The following is a 15,305-nucleotide window of genomic DNA, read 5'->3' as shown; positions in this document are numbered from 1 at the left end:
ACCAGAGGCCCTGCACCTAATAGAAGAAAAAGTAGGCCCAAATCTTAATCGTTTGGATTAGGCCCCAACTTCCTTAACAAGACCCCCAAAGTACAAGAAATAAAATCAAGAATCAATAAATGGGATACTTTCAAACTGAAAATTTCTTCTCAGCAAAAGAAACAATCAGTGAGGTGAATGAATGTTAGAGTCTGTAAACAAGTCAAAAATAACACCTGGCATTTTGCCAGGGGAATGTTAGAGTTCATAAACAAGTCTGGATGGTGCCTGGCAAAATGCCAGAGGGAGTGGTTTGAGAAGTAACAAAGGCGAGCCATTAAGTGTGGAGATTCCTGATTGGTTGACTGATGTATTTAGTTTATGTTAATTAGATAAGCTGTGTGGAATGTATAAATACTGCTCCTGTCCTGCAATAAACGGCTCCCACTCCTGCTGTATCAACGTACACAAGTTATTCGTCACCCCCCCGATTATTCTGCTGCAGCCGGACTGCGGCAAATGGGAGCAATTTTTTACCACATGTACATCAGAGCACTAATCTCCAGGATATATAAAGAACTCAAAAAACTTAATGCTAACAAAGCAAATAACCCAATCAATAAATGGGCCAAGGAACTGAACAGACACTTCTCAGAAGAAAATATATGATCAATCAACAAATATGTGAAAAAAATGTTCAACATCTTTAGCAATTAGAGAAATACAAATCAAAAGTACTCTAAGGTTTCATCTCACTCTGGTCAAAATGGCAGTTATTAAGAATACAAGCAACAACAAGTGTTGATGAGGATGTGGGGGAAAAGGCACACTCTTATAATGCTGGTGGGACTGCAAATTGGTGCAACCAATCTGGAAAGCAGTATGGAGATTCCTTAGAAAACTTGAAATGGAACCATCATTTGACCCAGCTATCCCACTCCTTGGTCTATACCCAAAGGATTTAAAAACAGCATTTGACAGTGACACAACCACAACAATGTTGATAGAGTATAAATCACAATAGCTAAATTGTGGAACAAAACTAGATGTCCTTCAATAAATTAATGGATAAAGAAACTGTGGTATATATATGAAGTGGAATATTACCCAGCATTAAAAAAAGAACAAAATCATGGCATTTGGGGGTAAATGGATGGAGCTGGAGAATATCATGCTAAGTGAAGTAAGCCAATACCCCCCCAAAAAAACAAAGTCTGAATGTTTTCTCTGATAAGTGGATGCTGATCCAGAATGGGGGTTGGGGGGAACATGGGAGGAATGGAGGGACTTTGGATAGGGCAAGGAGGAGGGAGGGGAAGGAAGGGGGACATGGGGGTAGGAAAAATGGTGGAATTAGATGGACATCATTACACTAGGTACATATATGAAGACATGAATGGTGTGACTCTAATTTGTGTACAACCAGAGAAATGAAAAATTGTGATCCATTTGTGCACTACGAACTGAAATGCATTCTGCTGACATGTATAACAAATTAGAACAAATAAATTAATTAATTTTAAAAATAAATATAAAATACACAGAAATGCCAATCAAAATTTGGGCAGTAATTGATACAAAAAAATCAATGGAGAAGCTCAAGAGCAGAATGGAGGAGACAAGTAATGAATCAGTTAACTAGAATATGGGACTTTAGAAATGGTCTAATCTGAACAACAGAGAGAAAGTAGACTGTTTAAAAATGAACAGAGCCCCAGGATCTTGTGGAACAGTAACAAAAGATCTACCATTTGTGTCATTGGATTCTCAAGAGGAAAGGAGTAAGAGGATGAAGTTGAAATGAAATAACAGGGGCTGGGGTTGTAGTTCAGTATTAGAACAGTTACCTAGCAGGTGGAAGACCCTGAGTTTGAAACCTGCCATTAAAAGGAGGAGGAGGAGGAGGAGGAGGAGGAGGAGGAGGAGGAGGAGGAGGAGGAGGAGGAAGAGGAAGAGGAGGGGGAGGAGGAGGGAGGAGGAGGATGAGGAGGAGGGAGGAGGAAAAGAAAGACAATAAAAGGAAAGACACATGGCTGAAAAGTTCCCTTATTTGGCAAAATGACATAAACTCAGATAATATAAAAGCCAAACAAATCCCAAACAGGATAAACCTAGAGAAACTATACAAAAAAATATTACAGTCAAGTATTGAAAAATAAACACAGGGAAATATCTTAAAAAGATAAATGACACCTTACCAATAGGAACAATAACAATTTAGATATTTCTCATTGGAAACCATGAAGCACAGAAAGCTGCACAATGTTTCTCAGGTGATAGAAGAAATGAACTGTCAAGACAGGATCCCATATCCATTGAAAATGACCTTCAGGAAAAGAATCTGTTGCCAAAAACAAGGCTAAAATAATTCTTTAAACACAAAGGAAACAATTTTTAAAAGGAATCTTAAGAATGTTGGGAAAGAATTAAGAACACAGGAAATAAATACATGTGTAAATAATAGAGATTTTCCTTCAACTCTTGAGTTTTCTAAACTACCTTTGATGGTCAAGTCCAAAATTATAACACTCTTTGATGTGGTTATGAGTGTATGTACAGAAAATATATAAGACAATTATGTTATAAAGGGAAGAAGGTAAAGAGAGGTAAGTTCTTTACACTTTACTTGAGCTGGTAAAATGATGACACTAGCATATTCCAAGTTATTTATAAATAATATCTTGAGCAACCACCAAAAAAGCTATAGAGCGATACACTAATAAACAATGTAGATGCATCAAGATGGAATTGTGAAGAAATGTCCCAGTAATTTACAGGAAGTTAGGGGAAAGAACAGTAGTTTTGTGGCAGAGCTTTCACTTGTCATGTATAAGTTCCTGGTTTCAATATCCAGCACCATCACAACAACAAGCAAATAAACAAACAAACAAAAAGAAACAAAAGGAAAATAAGAAAGAACAACAGAAAACAAAAAAAAAACCACATTAAGGCTCTAACATATCAACAAGTACATTAAATGTAAATGGCTTAAATACATCAATTATAACAAAGATTTGGGGAGAGTGGGTTTAAGAAATCACAACTCAACTATATATTGTCTACAAAAAAATTCTATGCAGATTGAAAATTAAAATAAAAAAATCATGTTAACATTAATAAAAGTAAAGCAGGAGTGGCTATATTAAGTCAGATAAAGTAACATCAGAGACAGAGTGGAATGTTATAGGAGAAAGAAGAAACATAATAATCCTAAATGTGTACATACCAAACAACAGAGCTGCAAAACATGTGAAAAGACTGATAGACTGAAAGAGAAATAGATGAATTTTCAAGTTGGAGGCTTCAAGGATCCTCTCAACAATTGATAGATGAACTAAAGAGAAAAATCAGCAGAGTTACAGAAGAGTTCAACAATATCATGAACTATTGGCATCTCAGCTGTATTTACAGAACAACCCACCTAACAACTCAATACACACTGTTGTCAAACACTCACAGAACATACACAATGTTGACCACATCCTGGCCCATTTCAAACAAACCTCAACCACTTTAAAAATGAAATTAGACAGAGTGGGTTCTCTAACCATAATGGAATACAATTAAAAATAAAATAAAAGGAAAGTCTTCAAACACTTGGAAACTTAACAAGGCACTTGTAAATAATCTAAGAATCAAAGAGGATGTCTCAAGTGAAATTTAAAGAATGGAGTCCTAATTAGAAAAAGATATATTCCATGATTGTATAATTACATCAAATGAATTCTATTGTATAACTAAAAGAACCAATGAACAACAAAATAAAATACCTGTAGTAATTTTTTAAATAAATAAAAATACATTGTGTTAGCCAAGCAAGGTGATACATGCCTATAATCCCAGCAACTCAGGAGTCTGAGGCAGGAGGATTGCAAGTTTGAGGCCAGTCTCAGCAATTTAGTGAGACCCATCTCCAAATAAAAGGGCTGGAGATGTGGCTCAATAGTAGAGTGCCTCTGGGTTTAATTCCCAGTACAATAACAACAAACGTTGAATGGAATGGAAAACAAAAATACAACATATCAGTATTTGGGAGAGGATAATTTACAGCACACTAAGTAAATATGTTAAAAAAGATAGAAAGTCTAAATCAATTACTCAACACTTTGGTAGTTACAACTTCCATCTTAAGACTCTAGAAAGAAGATGAGAAAAATAAAATGAAGGCATGCCAAAGGAAGAAAATTATGATGATGATAGAAGCCAAGGAAATTAAAAGCAAAAATAATAGAGAAAATATATGAAACCAAGAACTAGTTCTTTAAAAAAATCAATAAAACTGACAAACCTCTAGCAACAATGATCAAAAATCTTCTTACTCCACCACATCAGATTTCACATATAATTTAGCATCAAATTTTTTATGTTTTCTAATTTTCCTTCAGTGTACCTCCTATTATTTGGGATATTTCTTACATGATTGTTTACATATCATCTTTTTCCTACCCCTGAATTATTGTGCTTTTCTTTTCATATAATGAAATTACAGAGAATTGTGAGAAGTCCATTTCATCCTTGAAGGGTAGTCTTTACCTTTCAATTTGGCAAACATGAAGAATTTCTGAAAGATATAATGGAATTATAGGAAAACAAATATTTGAGACACAAAAGGGAAATCAACTTGATAAGGTATGCAATGATATAAGTTAACTAAATGAAATTAAATATAGTGTACTTTGCAAGTTTTCATAAAAGAACTTTTTCAGGACATTGGTAATAATCCAGCTAAATTAACCTTTAGAACATCTTTAATTTCAGTTCTGCACACATGAGCATAAAGAGAATAGGGCATTGTGATTTTTTTTACATTGTCTACCATTCCATGTCACTTAAAGCAAAGATTGAGATCTTGCTATTCAGATATTAAAAGAAGTTGGAGAATATGATTAAAATTATTCACAATGAAAGCATAAATGTTCTATATCTTGAAAAAGGTGTGTATTACATGGATCAATTCATTTGTTACAATGGTACCATTAAGTTTGGTACCTTTCAATTTATGTAAACATTACCTCCAGAAAAGGACAATACAAAAAGTAAATGTGTAGTGGAGGTAGAAACTGAAGAGAAAGTTACAGATAAGATAAGACAATGTTGTGAAACTGAATGATGCGTTTGCTTTGTATATGTTGGAAATTTTCCATAATAAAAATATTTTAAATAATTCCTTGTGAGAACATGTTTATGAAAGCCAAGTCAATTCAAAGTCATTCAAGCAAATCAAATTAAAGCAAAAAGGATAAAATCAGAGACACATTCTCCTGTATATATCTAATGTAATCAATCCACTTTCTGTAAAAAGGCAACTTCTTGACATACTCAACTGATATCTTTTGGGAGGATGTTCAGATACTTTCTTCTTTCTCTCTGCCATGATTATCACTGTCCTCAAATATATTTCACTGATATAAATTGAGTTTAACACATACTGTACTGCTGATAAAGGTTGCTTTTAAATGAGAAATAATTCAACAAGAAGTATTGAGGATACCTGATGTGCTGCAATCATACAGAGTGAGTACAGGACTTTGGAAGACAAGATTGCTGGAATCAGAACTTCAGTCCCCACTCAGAAGGATGCATTTAGAAGTGAGCCATAAATTGCCTTGTTTCAGAAAATAAACTAAATCCATCTGAGATTGTCATTATTGTTGGTTTTGTCTCATCAATTCCTTTTTCTTGTTCATATCCTCAAGGGATAATCCATTCTCAGTAATATTTAGTGAGTGAGTCCTGGAGGTGAGTCACATTGATATTCTATATCCTTATGGCTTTATATATCTTATTTACCCATAAAATGACCTTAGCTTTTCAGACCATTTTATTTAGTTTTATTTGTTTTACCTGGCATTGAAGTATTTGGAAAATATCTTCATTTTTAGTTTTGCATCATCTTGGCTCTTCTGTGAAGTAAATTTTTCTTGACCTCAGTGGATTTCACCTCTAAATAAATATGAAATCCACCATAAATAAATTATGCTTGGCATATTTCATGTTCTTATATTTTCACTTTTTCCATGTTTTCAGGATATTTAGAAAAACGTTGCCAGTTGTGGTGGTGCATGCCTATACTCCCAGCAGCTAGGGTGATTGAGGCAAGAGGATCACAAGTTCAAGGCCAGTCCCAACCACTTAGTGAGATCCTAAGCAACCCTGTCTGGGGATGTGGCTCAGAGGTTAACTCCTGGATTCAATCCCCAGTATCAGAGAGAGGACAGAAGAGAGAAGAGAGGAAAGGAAAGAGGAGGGGAGAGATGAATGAGGAGAGAAGAGAGGAGATGGAATAATTTTTCAATTTATCCGAGCAGAAACTGGTGGGATAAAGTGAGCATAGTCACAATGTTCTGTCATTGAATTCCATGGTTTTCACTCAAATGTTAAAACACCTTTTCACATCAACTTATTTGACCTATATTTATAGGACCTGGATAAGAAAATATGACAAAGGTAGTTCTTGAATGTCTTCTTTTGCATTGTGATATATTCTTAGGAAAAGGACTTTTAATCATTGTAACCAATATGAGGAGAATTTGAGAAAATGTTAGATCAAAATACACAAGACTCTTCAAACTATGACCAATTCTATTAATACAAAATGAAGATTAACACTAAGAAGCTTCTGACAAATATAATTGATTGTTCCTAATTCCTTTTCTGAAACATTTAACTTACGTTGATGCTTCTGTCATAAGTAACTCTTGGTTTCAACTTTTCTTCTAACAGCCTAATTGTTTTCTTTACTGTGCACACATCACCACATTACAAAGTAAGTAGGTTGTTCATGCCGTTTGAGTCATATAATTTAGAAAAATCATTGTCAGTTTTACAATTAGTGTGTTAAACATCTTTTACAATTTGGATAGTTTGTTGATGAGTTTGTTGGGACAGGTAAATAATATACTTTATGGACTGGGCATGTGGTTCAGTGGTATAGCCCTTGTCCAGCATGCACAAAGCCCTAGGCTCAATCCTCAACATTGCCAAAAAAAAAAAAAAAAATTTTTTTTTTACACTGCTTATCAAAGATAAATTGTACTTCTAAAGAATCAAAGTTGATTATAGGAGTTTGTTACCTAAGAGAGTGATTCTTAAACATTAATATGCATAAGAATCACTTAATGAGAATCACATAGGGGAAAAGATTGAAGTGTAGATTGCCCTTAGCACCAGACAGTTTGATTGAAATATCTGGAGGGAGCCAAGGAATTGACTTTAAAAACAAAAATTTTAAAACACGCACACAAACAAGCCTTCCAAACAACTCCTTATGCCTGTGCTTCACACACTCCATTTGAGTAACACTGATTCAAACTAAGCTCAGATTTCAGAAGCATTGTTAACTTGAAAATACCTCATGAAGTTAATAACTTGACCGCGTGGTGGCGGTGCAGGCTAAGAGAATGAATAAAAGCTCCAAAGATTTGGTGGACTCCCACTTCACCCAGAAACCAAAGAAAGAAAATACAGAACACAATTACAGCTAGAGCTAAGATAGATGTAATCGGTAAGGGAGTCGTAGCTGGATAAGCTATAAGGAGGAATTAAAAATCTATATACAACAAAGACATTTCAAAGGGTCTGTGGTCGATCTGGAATTGGGAGCTGAAAAGGATTTCCCCCTCCGGAATTGGAACCAGACATAACAATGGAGATGGTGAAAACAAAAATACAGCACAAGAAAAGGCAAGTGGCTACCTTTATTATACTGATGCTTTTGTGGGAGGTGGGTTCAGAATCGGTTCAGTATTCCATAATGGAGGAGACAGAAAGTGGCACGTTTGTGGCTAACTTGACAAAGGACCTGGGATTTAAGGTGGGAGAGCTGGCAGATCGGAGCGCCCGTGTTGTTTTCAAAGGAGATAGACAACATTTGCAGCTTGACCCACAAACCCATGATTTGCTGCTAAATGAAAAACTGGACCGGGAGGAACTCTGTGGCTCCACTGAGCCCTGTGTGCTACCTTTTCAGGTGTTACTGGAAAACCCCTTGCAGTTTTTTCAGGCTACCTTGCGAGTCAGAGATATAAATGACCATGCTCCAGAGTTTCCAGCCAGAAAAATGCTCCTGAAAATATCAGAAATTACTATGCCAGGAAAGATATTTCCTTTGAAAATGGCGCAGGATTTAGACGTTGGCAGCAACAGCCTTCAAAGCTACTCCATCAGCTCCAACCCTCACTTCCACGTTCTTACCAGCAATCGCAGCGACGGCAAGAAATTCCCAGAGCTAGTGCTTGACAAAGCATTGGATCGCGAGGAGCAGTCCCAATTCAGACTAACCCTGACCGCCCTGGATGGTGGGTCTCCGCCCCTATCGGGAACTTCAGACATTCAAATCCTGGTTTTGGACATCAATGACAATGTCCCTGAGTTTACTCAGGACCTCTATGAGGCGCACATCTCTGAGAACAAACACCCTGGCTCGCTGGTAATTACCGTTTCAGCCAGGGATTTAGATGCGGGATCATTTGGGGAGGTATCTTACACCTTATTTCAAGATGATGACATTAACCAACCCTTCGAAATAAATGCAATAAGTGGAGAGATTCGACTGAGAAAAACTTTGGATTTTGAAGAATTTCAGTCTTATCATGTGGATATTGAGGCCACAGATGGTGGGGGCCTAACAGGAAAATGCTCTTTAATCGTTCAGGTCCTGGACGTGAATGACAATGCTCCTGAATTGACTGTGTCCTCACTTAACAGCCCTATAGCTGAAAACTTGCCAGGAATAATAGTGGCAGTTTTCAGTGTTTCTGATGCAGATTCTGGACCTAACCAAGAAGTTATTTGTTCCATAGACGACAATCTCCCCTTTCTTCTAAGACCTTCAGTGGAAAATTTCTATGCTCTGGTAACAGATGGAGCTCTGGACAGAGAGACCAAAGCCAAGTACAACATCACCATCACGGTCACAGACTTGGGGACACCCCGGTTGAAAACCGAGCACAGCATAACCATCCACGTCTCTGACGTCAACGACAACGCCCCTGCCTTCACGCAAACATCCTACACACTATTGGTGCGTGAGAACAACCAACCCGCCCTGAACATAGGCAGTGTCAGCGCCACAGACAGAGACTCAGGCACCAACGCCCAGATCACCTACTCGCTGCTGCCAACCCAGGACCCGCACCTGCCCCTCGCCTCGCTGGTTTCCATCAACGCAGACAATGGGCAGCTGTTCGCGCTGAGGGCGCTGGACTTCGAGGCCCTGCAGGCATTTGAGTTCCGCGTGGGCGCCACAGACCAAGGCTCGCCCGCGCTCAGCAGCCAGGCGCTGGTGCGAGTGGTGGTGCTGGACGACAATGACAACTCGCCCTTCGTGCTGTACCCAATGCAGAACGCCTCTGCGCCCTGCACCGAACTGGTTCCCAGGGCGGCAGAGCAGGGCTACCTGGTCACCAAGGTGGTGGCAGTGGACAGAGACTCAGGCCAAAACGCCTGGCTGTCATACCAGCTGCTCAAGGCCACGGAGCCCGGAGTGTTTGGCGTGTGGGCGCACAATGGCGAGGTGCGCACCGCCAGGCTGCTGAGCGAGCGCGACGCGGCCAGGCACAGGCTGGTGGTACTGGTCAAGGACAATGGTGAGCCTCCGCTGTCTGCCAGCGTCACGCTGCACGTGCTGCTGGTGGATGGCTTCTCCCAGCCCTACTTGCCGCTCCCGGAAGTGGCGCCTGAGCGCGCGCAGGGGGACTCGCTCACTGTCTACTTGGTCATCGCCTTGGCGTCGGTGTCATCGCTTTTCCTCTTCTCTGTGCTGGTGTTTGTGGCGGTGAGGCTTTGCAGGAGGCGCAGGGCGGCGCCGCTGGGTGTCTGCTCTGTGCCTGAGGGCCACTTTCCTGGCCACCTGGTGGACTTTAGTGGCACTGGGACCCTGTCCCAGAGCTACCAGTATGAGGTGTGTCTGGCTGGAGACTCTGGGTCTGGTGAGTTCAAATTCTTGAAGCCTATTATCCCCATCTTACCTCCTTAGGGAACTGGAGGGAAATTGAGGAAAGTCCCACCCTTCAGAATAGCCTCCTATTCTGTGAAATATTGTATTACTATACTAAACCCTACTTAATTAAGTTTAGAAATGTTCTTTTTTTTGTAGTTGTAGATAGACATAATGCTTTTATTTTATTATTTGTTTATTTTTATGTGGTGCTGAGGATGGAACCCAGTGCCTCACCAATGCTAAGCAAGTGCTCTGCCAGTGGGGTACAGCAGCAGCTCCTGGAAATGTTCTTTAACTTAAATTCATGTTATTGATTCATGTTTTGATTCTCCAATTCTTTTATTACTATTCATTATGCTGAAATTTTAGAATAAAAGTCAGATACCAGAGATGTACCATATTTTATCCATTATCCATGTGCTTCATCTTTTTTATTACTCTCACCTACTTTTTAATTAATTAATTTTAATTGAGTATATATGACATCAGAATGCATTTTGATTGTACACAATTGCAATACAACTTTTCATTTATCTGGTTGTATATGATGTAGCAACTCTCACCTACTTTTGACAACTGAAATAAAAAGTAATTTTTTAGTAATTAAGACATTTAAAATTACCTATCCTTTCAAAAAACTATATTCCAAAATCCTTACAATTCTATTTCTAAGAATTGGTTACAGTCATTTCTCTACTACTTTGGAGAACTATTTTTAAATTGTATTTGAAAGTATTTAATCTCCCAAAGGAAGTCTCATTTTGAGATAACTCCACCAGTGTGTATATAACTCTAAATGCTAAGACAGATAAATGTAAAAATAGCCATTCATACTTATATGCATATCAGTACACCATAATGATTAATACTTTCTTTGGATATAGACTTTGCTGAACTGTCAACACATAAAATTGCAATTTGTAAACCTCATATAAAATTATGATGGTCTTTTTTCTTAACACTAAGCTAATTATAAATGATTAATAAATATTGGATTAATGTTATTAAAATTTCAGTAATGATGGTTTAAAATTGATTAATGTTAATATCTTCTTTACAATAAACTACCCTTGCCAATGAGTGAAGTTATTAAATATTTCTTATGTTCTTATTTTTGTTTAACAGTTTCAAAGTTCAAAAGTACTGTTTTGTAAAATCCAAATTATATTTTTAAATTTCTCTGGTTTTCAAGCTTTTATATATGATACTAGCCAAGAACTAAGTACTGTGTTAGACTGATTATTAAGGAATATCAGACTTTCCTTTCTACTGCTGTGTAAGCATCTTTTATCTCTATTAGCCACAAAACCATTTACATTCACAGGTTAACCTAACATTTCCTCTTTTTGTATCAGTTATGTTTGTGATTTTTTAATGAAAATTCTCATTTCAACTTGCTACAAAAGGCAGACAATTCACATTAAATGACAAGTGAACTTTTATTTTTATACTTAATTGAAACGAAAGTAGGTCTCACTGTATTTTGTAACCAAATAAGTCCAATTTTTATAGATGATTGCAAATTGGCTTGAAGAGTGTTGATAACATTTATTATTTGAAATTTTCAGATACTTATCCTTTCCTCTGTCAAATAAAATTATTTTTTGTTGAGAAGATTTTCCTCTTTCACTATTCACACTCCAACCACATGGCATTAGTTGGAACTTTGTTCTTTTTCTTTCTTTTTAAATTTTATTTTAAATTTTTTCTTGTTTTATTGTGTTTTGTAATTTTTTATTTGTTCTTCTTAGATATACATGACAGTAGAGTATATTTTGTAGTTTTTCAATTCCCAGGACTCCATAGGCCAGAAAATGTAATCCAGAATAGACTCCTGTCTAGTGCAAAAGGTCAAAACACTTCCCCCAGAAAGTATATTTTTTTACTTTTTTGTCTTTATTGTCTTTTTCAAGTTTGTAGAAAAGACATTGCCTGAAGTCTGAGATTACACTGTTTCAAGTAAAACGAGTGGGTATTTTCTCTTTAGTTCACTGGGCATTACATCCAGTGGGTTTATGAAGGGAAAAAAGCCCAGAACCTATTTAAGCCTAGGACTGAGAAGAAAACACATTTTAATTTTTTTCATGAGTTATAGTTACTTTGCAATTTAGGAACAGAAATCAGATTTTAAAAATCATAATTTTGCCTAATTAAATGTACAAATTAATATCTGTAATAGAAATAAACTCCACAAGACAAAAAAAATTGTTTCATTTACTGTTGATCCTTAGAAGCTAAAAGATTGCCCGCACAGGTAAATATTTGTTAAATGAATTTGCCTCAGCAGAGTTTGTTTACTGGATTTTATCTTACTTAGGACTATATATTACTTTTGTTTTTATAACTATTGTTAGCTACTTGAATAATACTGCAAAAGGGTTCAGGAAAGGGGATTGTATAAACACTATGACCTACAATTTATGGTAGCTCTTGCTATGTATAAAAAATTATCTGAATTTGTAAAGCAGAACGCTTGGTGGCGCTGCAGGCTAAGAGAGTGAAAAACTGCAGTCAGTGACTCCTTGAAAACTGAACAGTTTCCGGCAGTTTAAAAAGGAACCGTGTTACATTTCTAGGGGTAGAATATTTCAAAGAAGCAGCTCCCCATATGTCAATCGTGTTTTTTTTTAAAAAAAGATTAACTTGACATTATTAAGTCTAGATAGCGGAGTTGGATACAAATCAATTATTGTGTATTAAAATACTGCATCTTTTGGACCTGAAGGAACAATGGAGTCTCCGCTCTCCAAAGCGCCTCAGAAAAGGCAAGTGACCATCTTTATTTTCTTGTTTCTACTGTGGGAGGTGGGCAGTGTAACCGTTAAGTATTCCATTCTAGAAGAAAGAGACAGCGGTTCTTTTGTGTCCAACCTAGAAAACGATCTAGGGCTGGGCATAGGGGAGCTAGCCAAGAGGGGCGCCCAGATTCTTTCCCAAGGGAACAGACAGCACTTAGAGCTTGAACAAAAGAGTGGGAATTTGCTCCTAAAAGAAAAATTGGATCGAGAGGAGTTGTGCGGGGACACAGATCCATGTATACTGCATTTCCAGGTGTTAGTGAAAAACCCGGTGCAGTTTATTCAAGGTGAACTACACCTCCAAGATGTAAATGACCATGCCCCAGAATTCTTGGGAAAGGAAATCCTCCTTAAAATCGCGGAAAGCAGCCAACCAGGGACTCTGTTTCCTTTGGAAATAGCTCAAGATTTGGACGTTGGTAGCAACACAGTTCAGAACTACATAATTAGCAGCAACTCCCATTTTCACCTTCTCACTCGCAATCACAGCGACGGCAGGAAATATCCCGAGCTGGTGCTGGAGAAAGCCCTGGACCGAGAGGAGCAACCCGAGTTCAGGTTAACCCTCACAGCTCTGGATGGTGGGTCTCCGCCCAGAAATGGAACTTGCCAGGTTCTCATCCTGGTTCTGGACATCAATGACAATGCCCCTGAATTTGCTCAAGGACTCTACCAGGTGCAGGTCCCAGAGAACAGCCCTGTAGGTTCCCTTGTCATAATCGTCACCGCTAGAGATTTAGATGCTGGGATCTATGGGGAGCTCACCTACTCATTTTTCCAATCACCAAATCAAGTCATTCAGGCCTTTGAAATAAATAAAGCCTCAGGAGAAATTAGATTAAAAAAACTGTTGGATTTTGAAGAAATTGACTCTTACCACATAGAAATTGAGGCCTCAGATGGTGGAGGTCTTTCAGGAAAATGCACTGTCGACATAGAAGTGATGGATGTAAATGACAACGCCCCTGAACTGGCTATGTCATTACTTATCAATGATATCCCAGAAAATTCCCCAGAAACTGTAGTTGCTATTTTCAGAATTTCAGATCCAGACTCTAAAGATAACGGAAAAATGATGTGTTCCATTCAAGACCATCTACCCTTTATTCTGAAACCCACAGTAGAAAACTTCTACACTTTGGTCACAGAAGGAGCGCTGGACAGAGAAACCAGAGCCCAGTACAACATCGTCATCACCGTCACCGACTTGGGGACACCCAGGCTGAAAACCGAGCACAATATAACTGTCCTCATCTCCGACGTCAACGACAACGCCCCTGCCTTCTCCCAAACGTCATACACGCTGTTGGTGCGTGAGAACAATCAACTCGCCCTGCACATAGGCAGCATCAGTGCCACAGACAGAGACTCAGGCACCAACGCCCAGATCACTTACTCACTGCTGCCAACCCAGGACCCGCACCTGCCCCTCGCCTCGCTGGTCTCCATCAACGCAGACAATGGGCAGCTGTTCGCGCTGAGGGCGCTGGACTTCGAGGCCCTGCAGGCATTCGAGTTCCGCGTGGGCGCCACAGACCAAGGCTCGCCCGCGCTCAGCAGCCAGGCGCTGGTGCGCGTGGTGGTGCTGGACGAAAATGACAACTCGCCTTTTGTGCTGTACCCAATGCAGAACGCCTCTGCGCCCTGCACCGAACTGGTACCCAGGGCAGCAGAGCAGGGCTACCTGGTCACCAAGGTGGTGGCGGTAGACAGAGACTCAGGCCAGAACGCCTGGCTGTCATACCAGCTGCTCAAGGCCACGGAGCCAGGGCTGTTTGGCGTGTGGGCACACAATGGCGAGGTGCGCACCGCCAGGCTGCTGAGCGAGCGCGACGCGGCCAGGCACAGGCTGGTGGTGCTGGTCAAGGACAATGGTGAGCCTCCGCTGTCTGCCAGCGTCACGCTGCACGTGCTGCTGGTGGATGGCTTCTCCCAGCCCTACCTGCCGCTCCCGGAAGTGGCGCCCGAGCGCGCGCAGGGGGACTCGCTCACTGTCTACTTGGTCATCGCCTTGGCGTCGGTGTCATCGCTCTTCCTCTTCTCTGTGCTGGTGTTTGTGGCGGTGAAGCTGTGCAGGAGGCGCAGGGCGGAGCCCTTGGGTGTCTGCTCTGTGCCTGAGGGCCACTTTCCTGGCCACCTGGTAGATGTCAGTGGCACCGGGACCCTGTCTCAGAATTATCGATATGAAGTTTACCTGGCGGGAAGCTCTGAGACTAGTGAGTTCCAAGTTCTTAAACCAATGCTCCCCAACTTACTGGGTGAAGGTGCTGATAAGAATACCGAAGAAAACCGTAACTTGAGGAATCATTTTGGGTTCAATTAGGAATGTGATTTTGACAATATGAGATAAATTATTATATTCACTAGTCTTGTAAATTCTTTACCCTTTCATTCACGTAAAGAAAGTACTAAAGTGTGGTAGTAATTATTGTATATATAAGAATTTCAACCTGTAGTACTATTTTTTCATTGTTTCCATTTCTTAGGTATCTCACATAATGCAAGTGGACACAATAGCAGAGAAATCAAGTGGTGTTTTTTCTTTTGGTCCTGTTTTTGTAAGTCACATATATTTTCAGGTTTAATTT

General features: G+C 39.2%; 2 protein-coding genes across 2 annotated transcripts; both read left to right on the top strand.

Moving 5' to 3' along the window:
* Nucleotides 1–7,434: 7,434 nt before the first annotated feature.
* LOC114086574 (protocadherin beta-6-like) lies at nt 7,435–10,880 on the top strand. The gene has a single exon (XM_027927884.3). It carries the CDS (start codon nt 7,625–7,627, stop codon nt 9,953–9,955), a length of 2,331 nt encoding a protein of 776 aa, XP_027783685.2. The 5' UTR covers nt 7,435–7,624; the 3' UTR covers nt 9,956–10,880.
* A 1,608-nt stretch (nt 10,881–12,488) lies between these two features.
* LOC114086572 (protocadherin beta-17-like) lies at nt 12,489–15,305 on the top strand. Its single transcript, XM_027927881.2, has one exon. It carries the CDS (start codon nt 12,650–12,652, stop codon nt 15,038–15,040), a length of 2,391 nt encoding a protein of 796 aa, XP_027783682.1. The 5' UTR covers nt 12,489–12,649; the 3' UTR covers nt 15,041–15,305.

Source organism: Marmota flaviventris, chromosome 5 (assembly GCF_047511675.1).
Source record: "Marmota flaviventris isolate mMarFla1 chromosome 5, mMarFla1.hap1, whole genome shotgun sequence".
Classification (NCBI taxonomy): Eukaryota; Metazoa; Chordata; class Mammalia; order Rodentia; family Sciuridae; genus Marmota; species Marmota flaviventris.
This window is presented reverse-complemented; position numbering and strand designations above follow the sequence as displayed.

Bases quoted from the DNA above. Each gene is read 5' to 3' on its own strand.
- LOC114086574 (XM_027927884.3), top strand. From the start codon at position 7,625: ATGGAGATGGTGAAAACAAAAATACAGCACAAGAAAAGGCAAGTGGCT.
- LOC114086572 (XM_027927881.2), top strand. From the start codon at position 12,650: ATGGAGTCTCCGCTCTCCAAAGCGCCTCAGAAAAGGCAAGTGACCATC.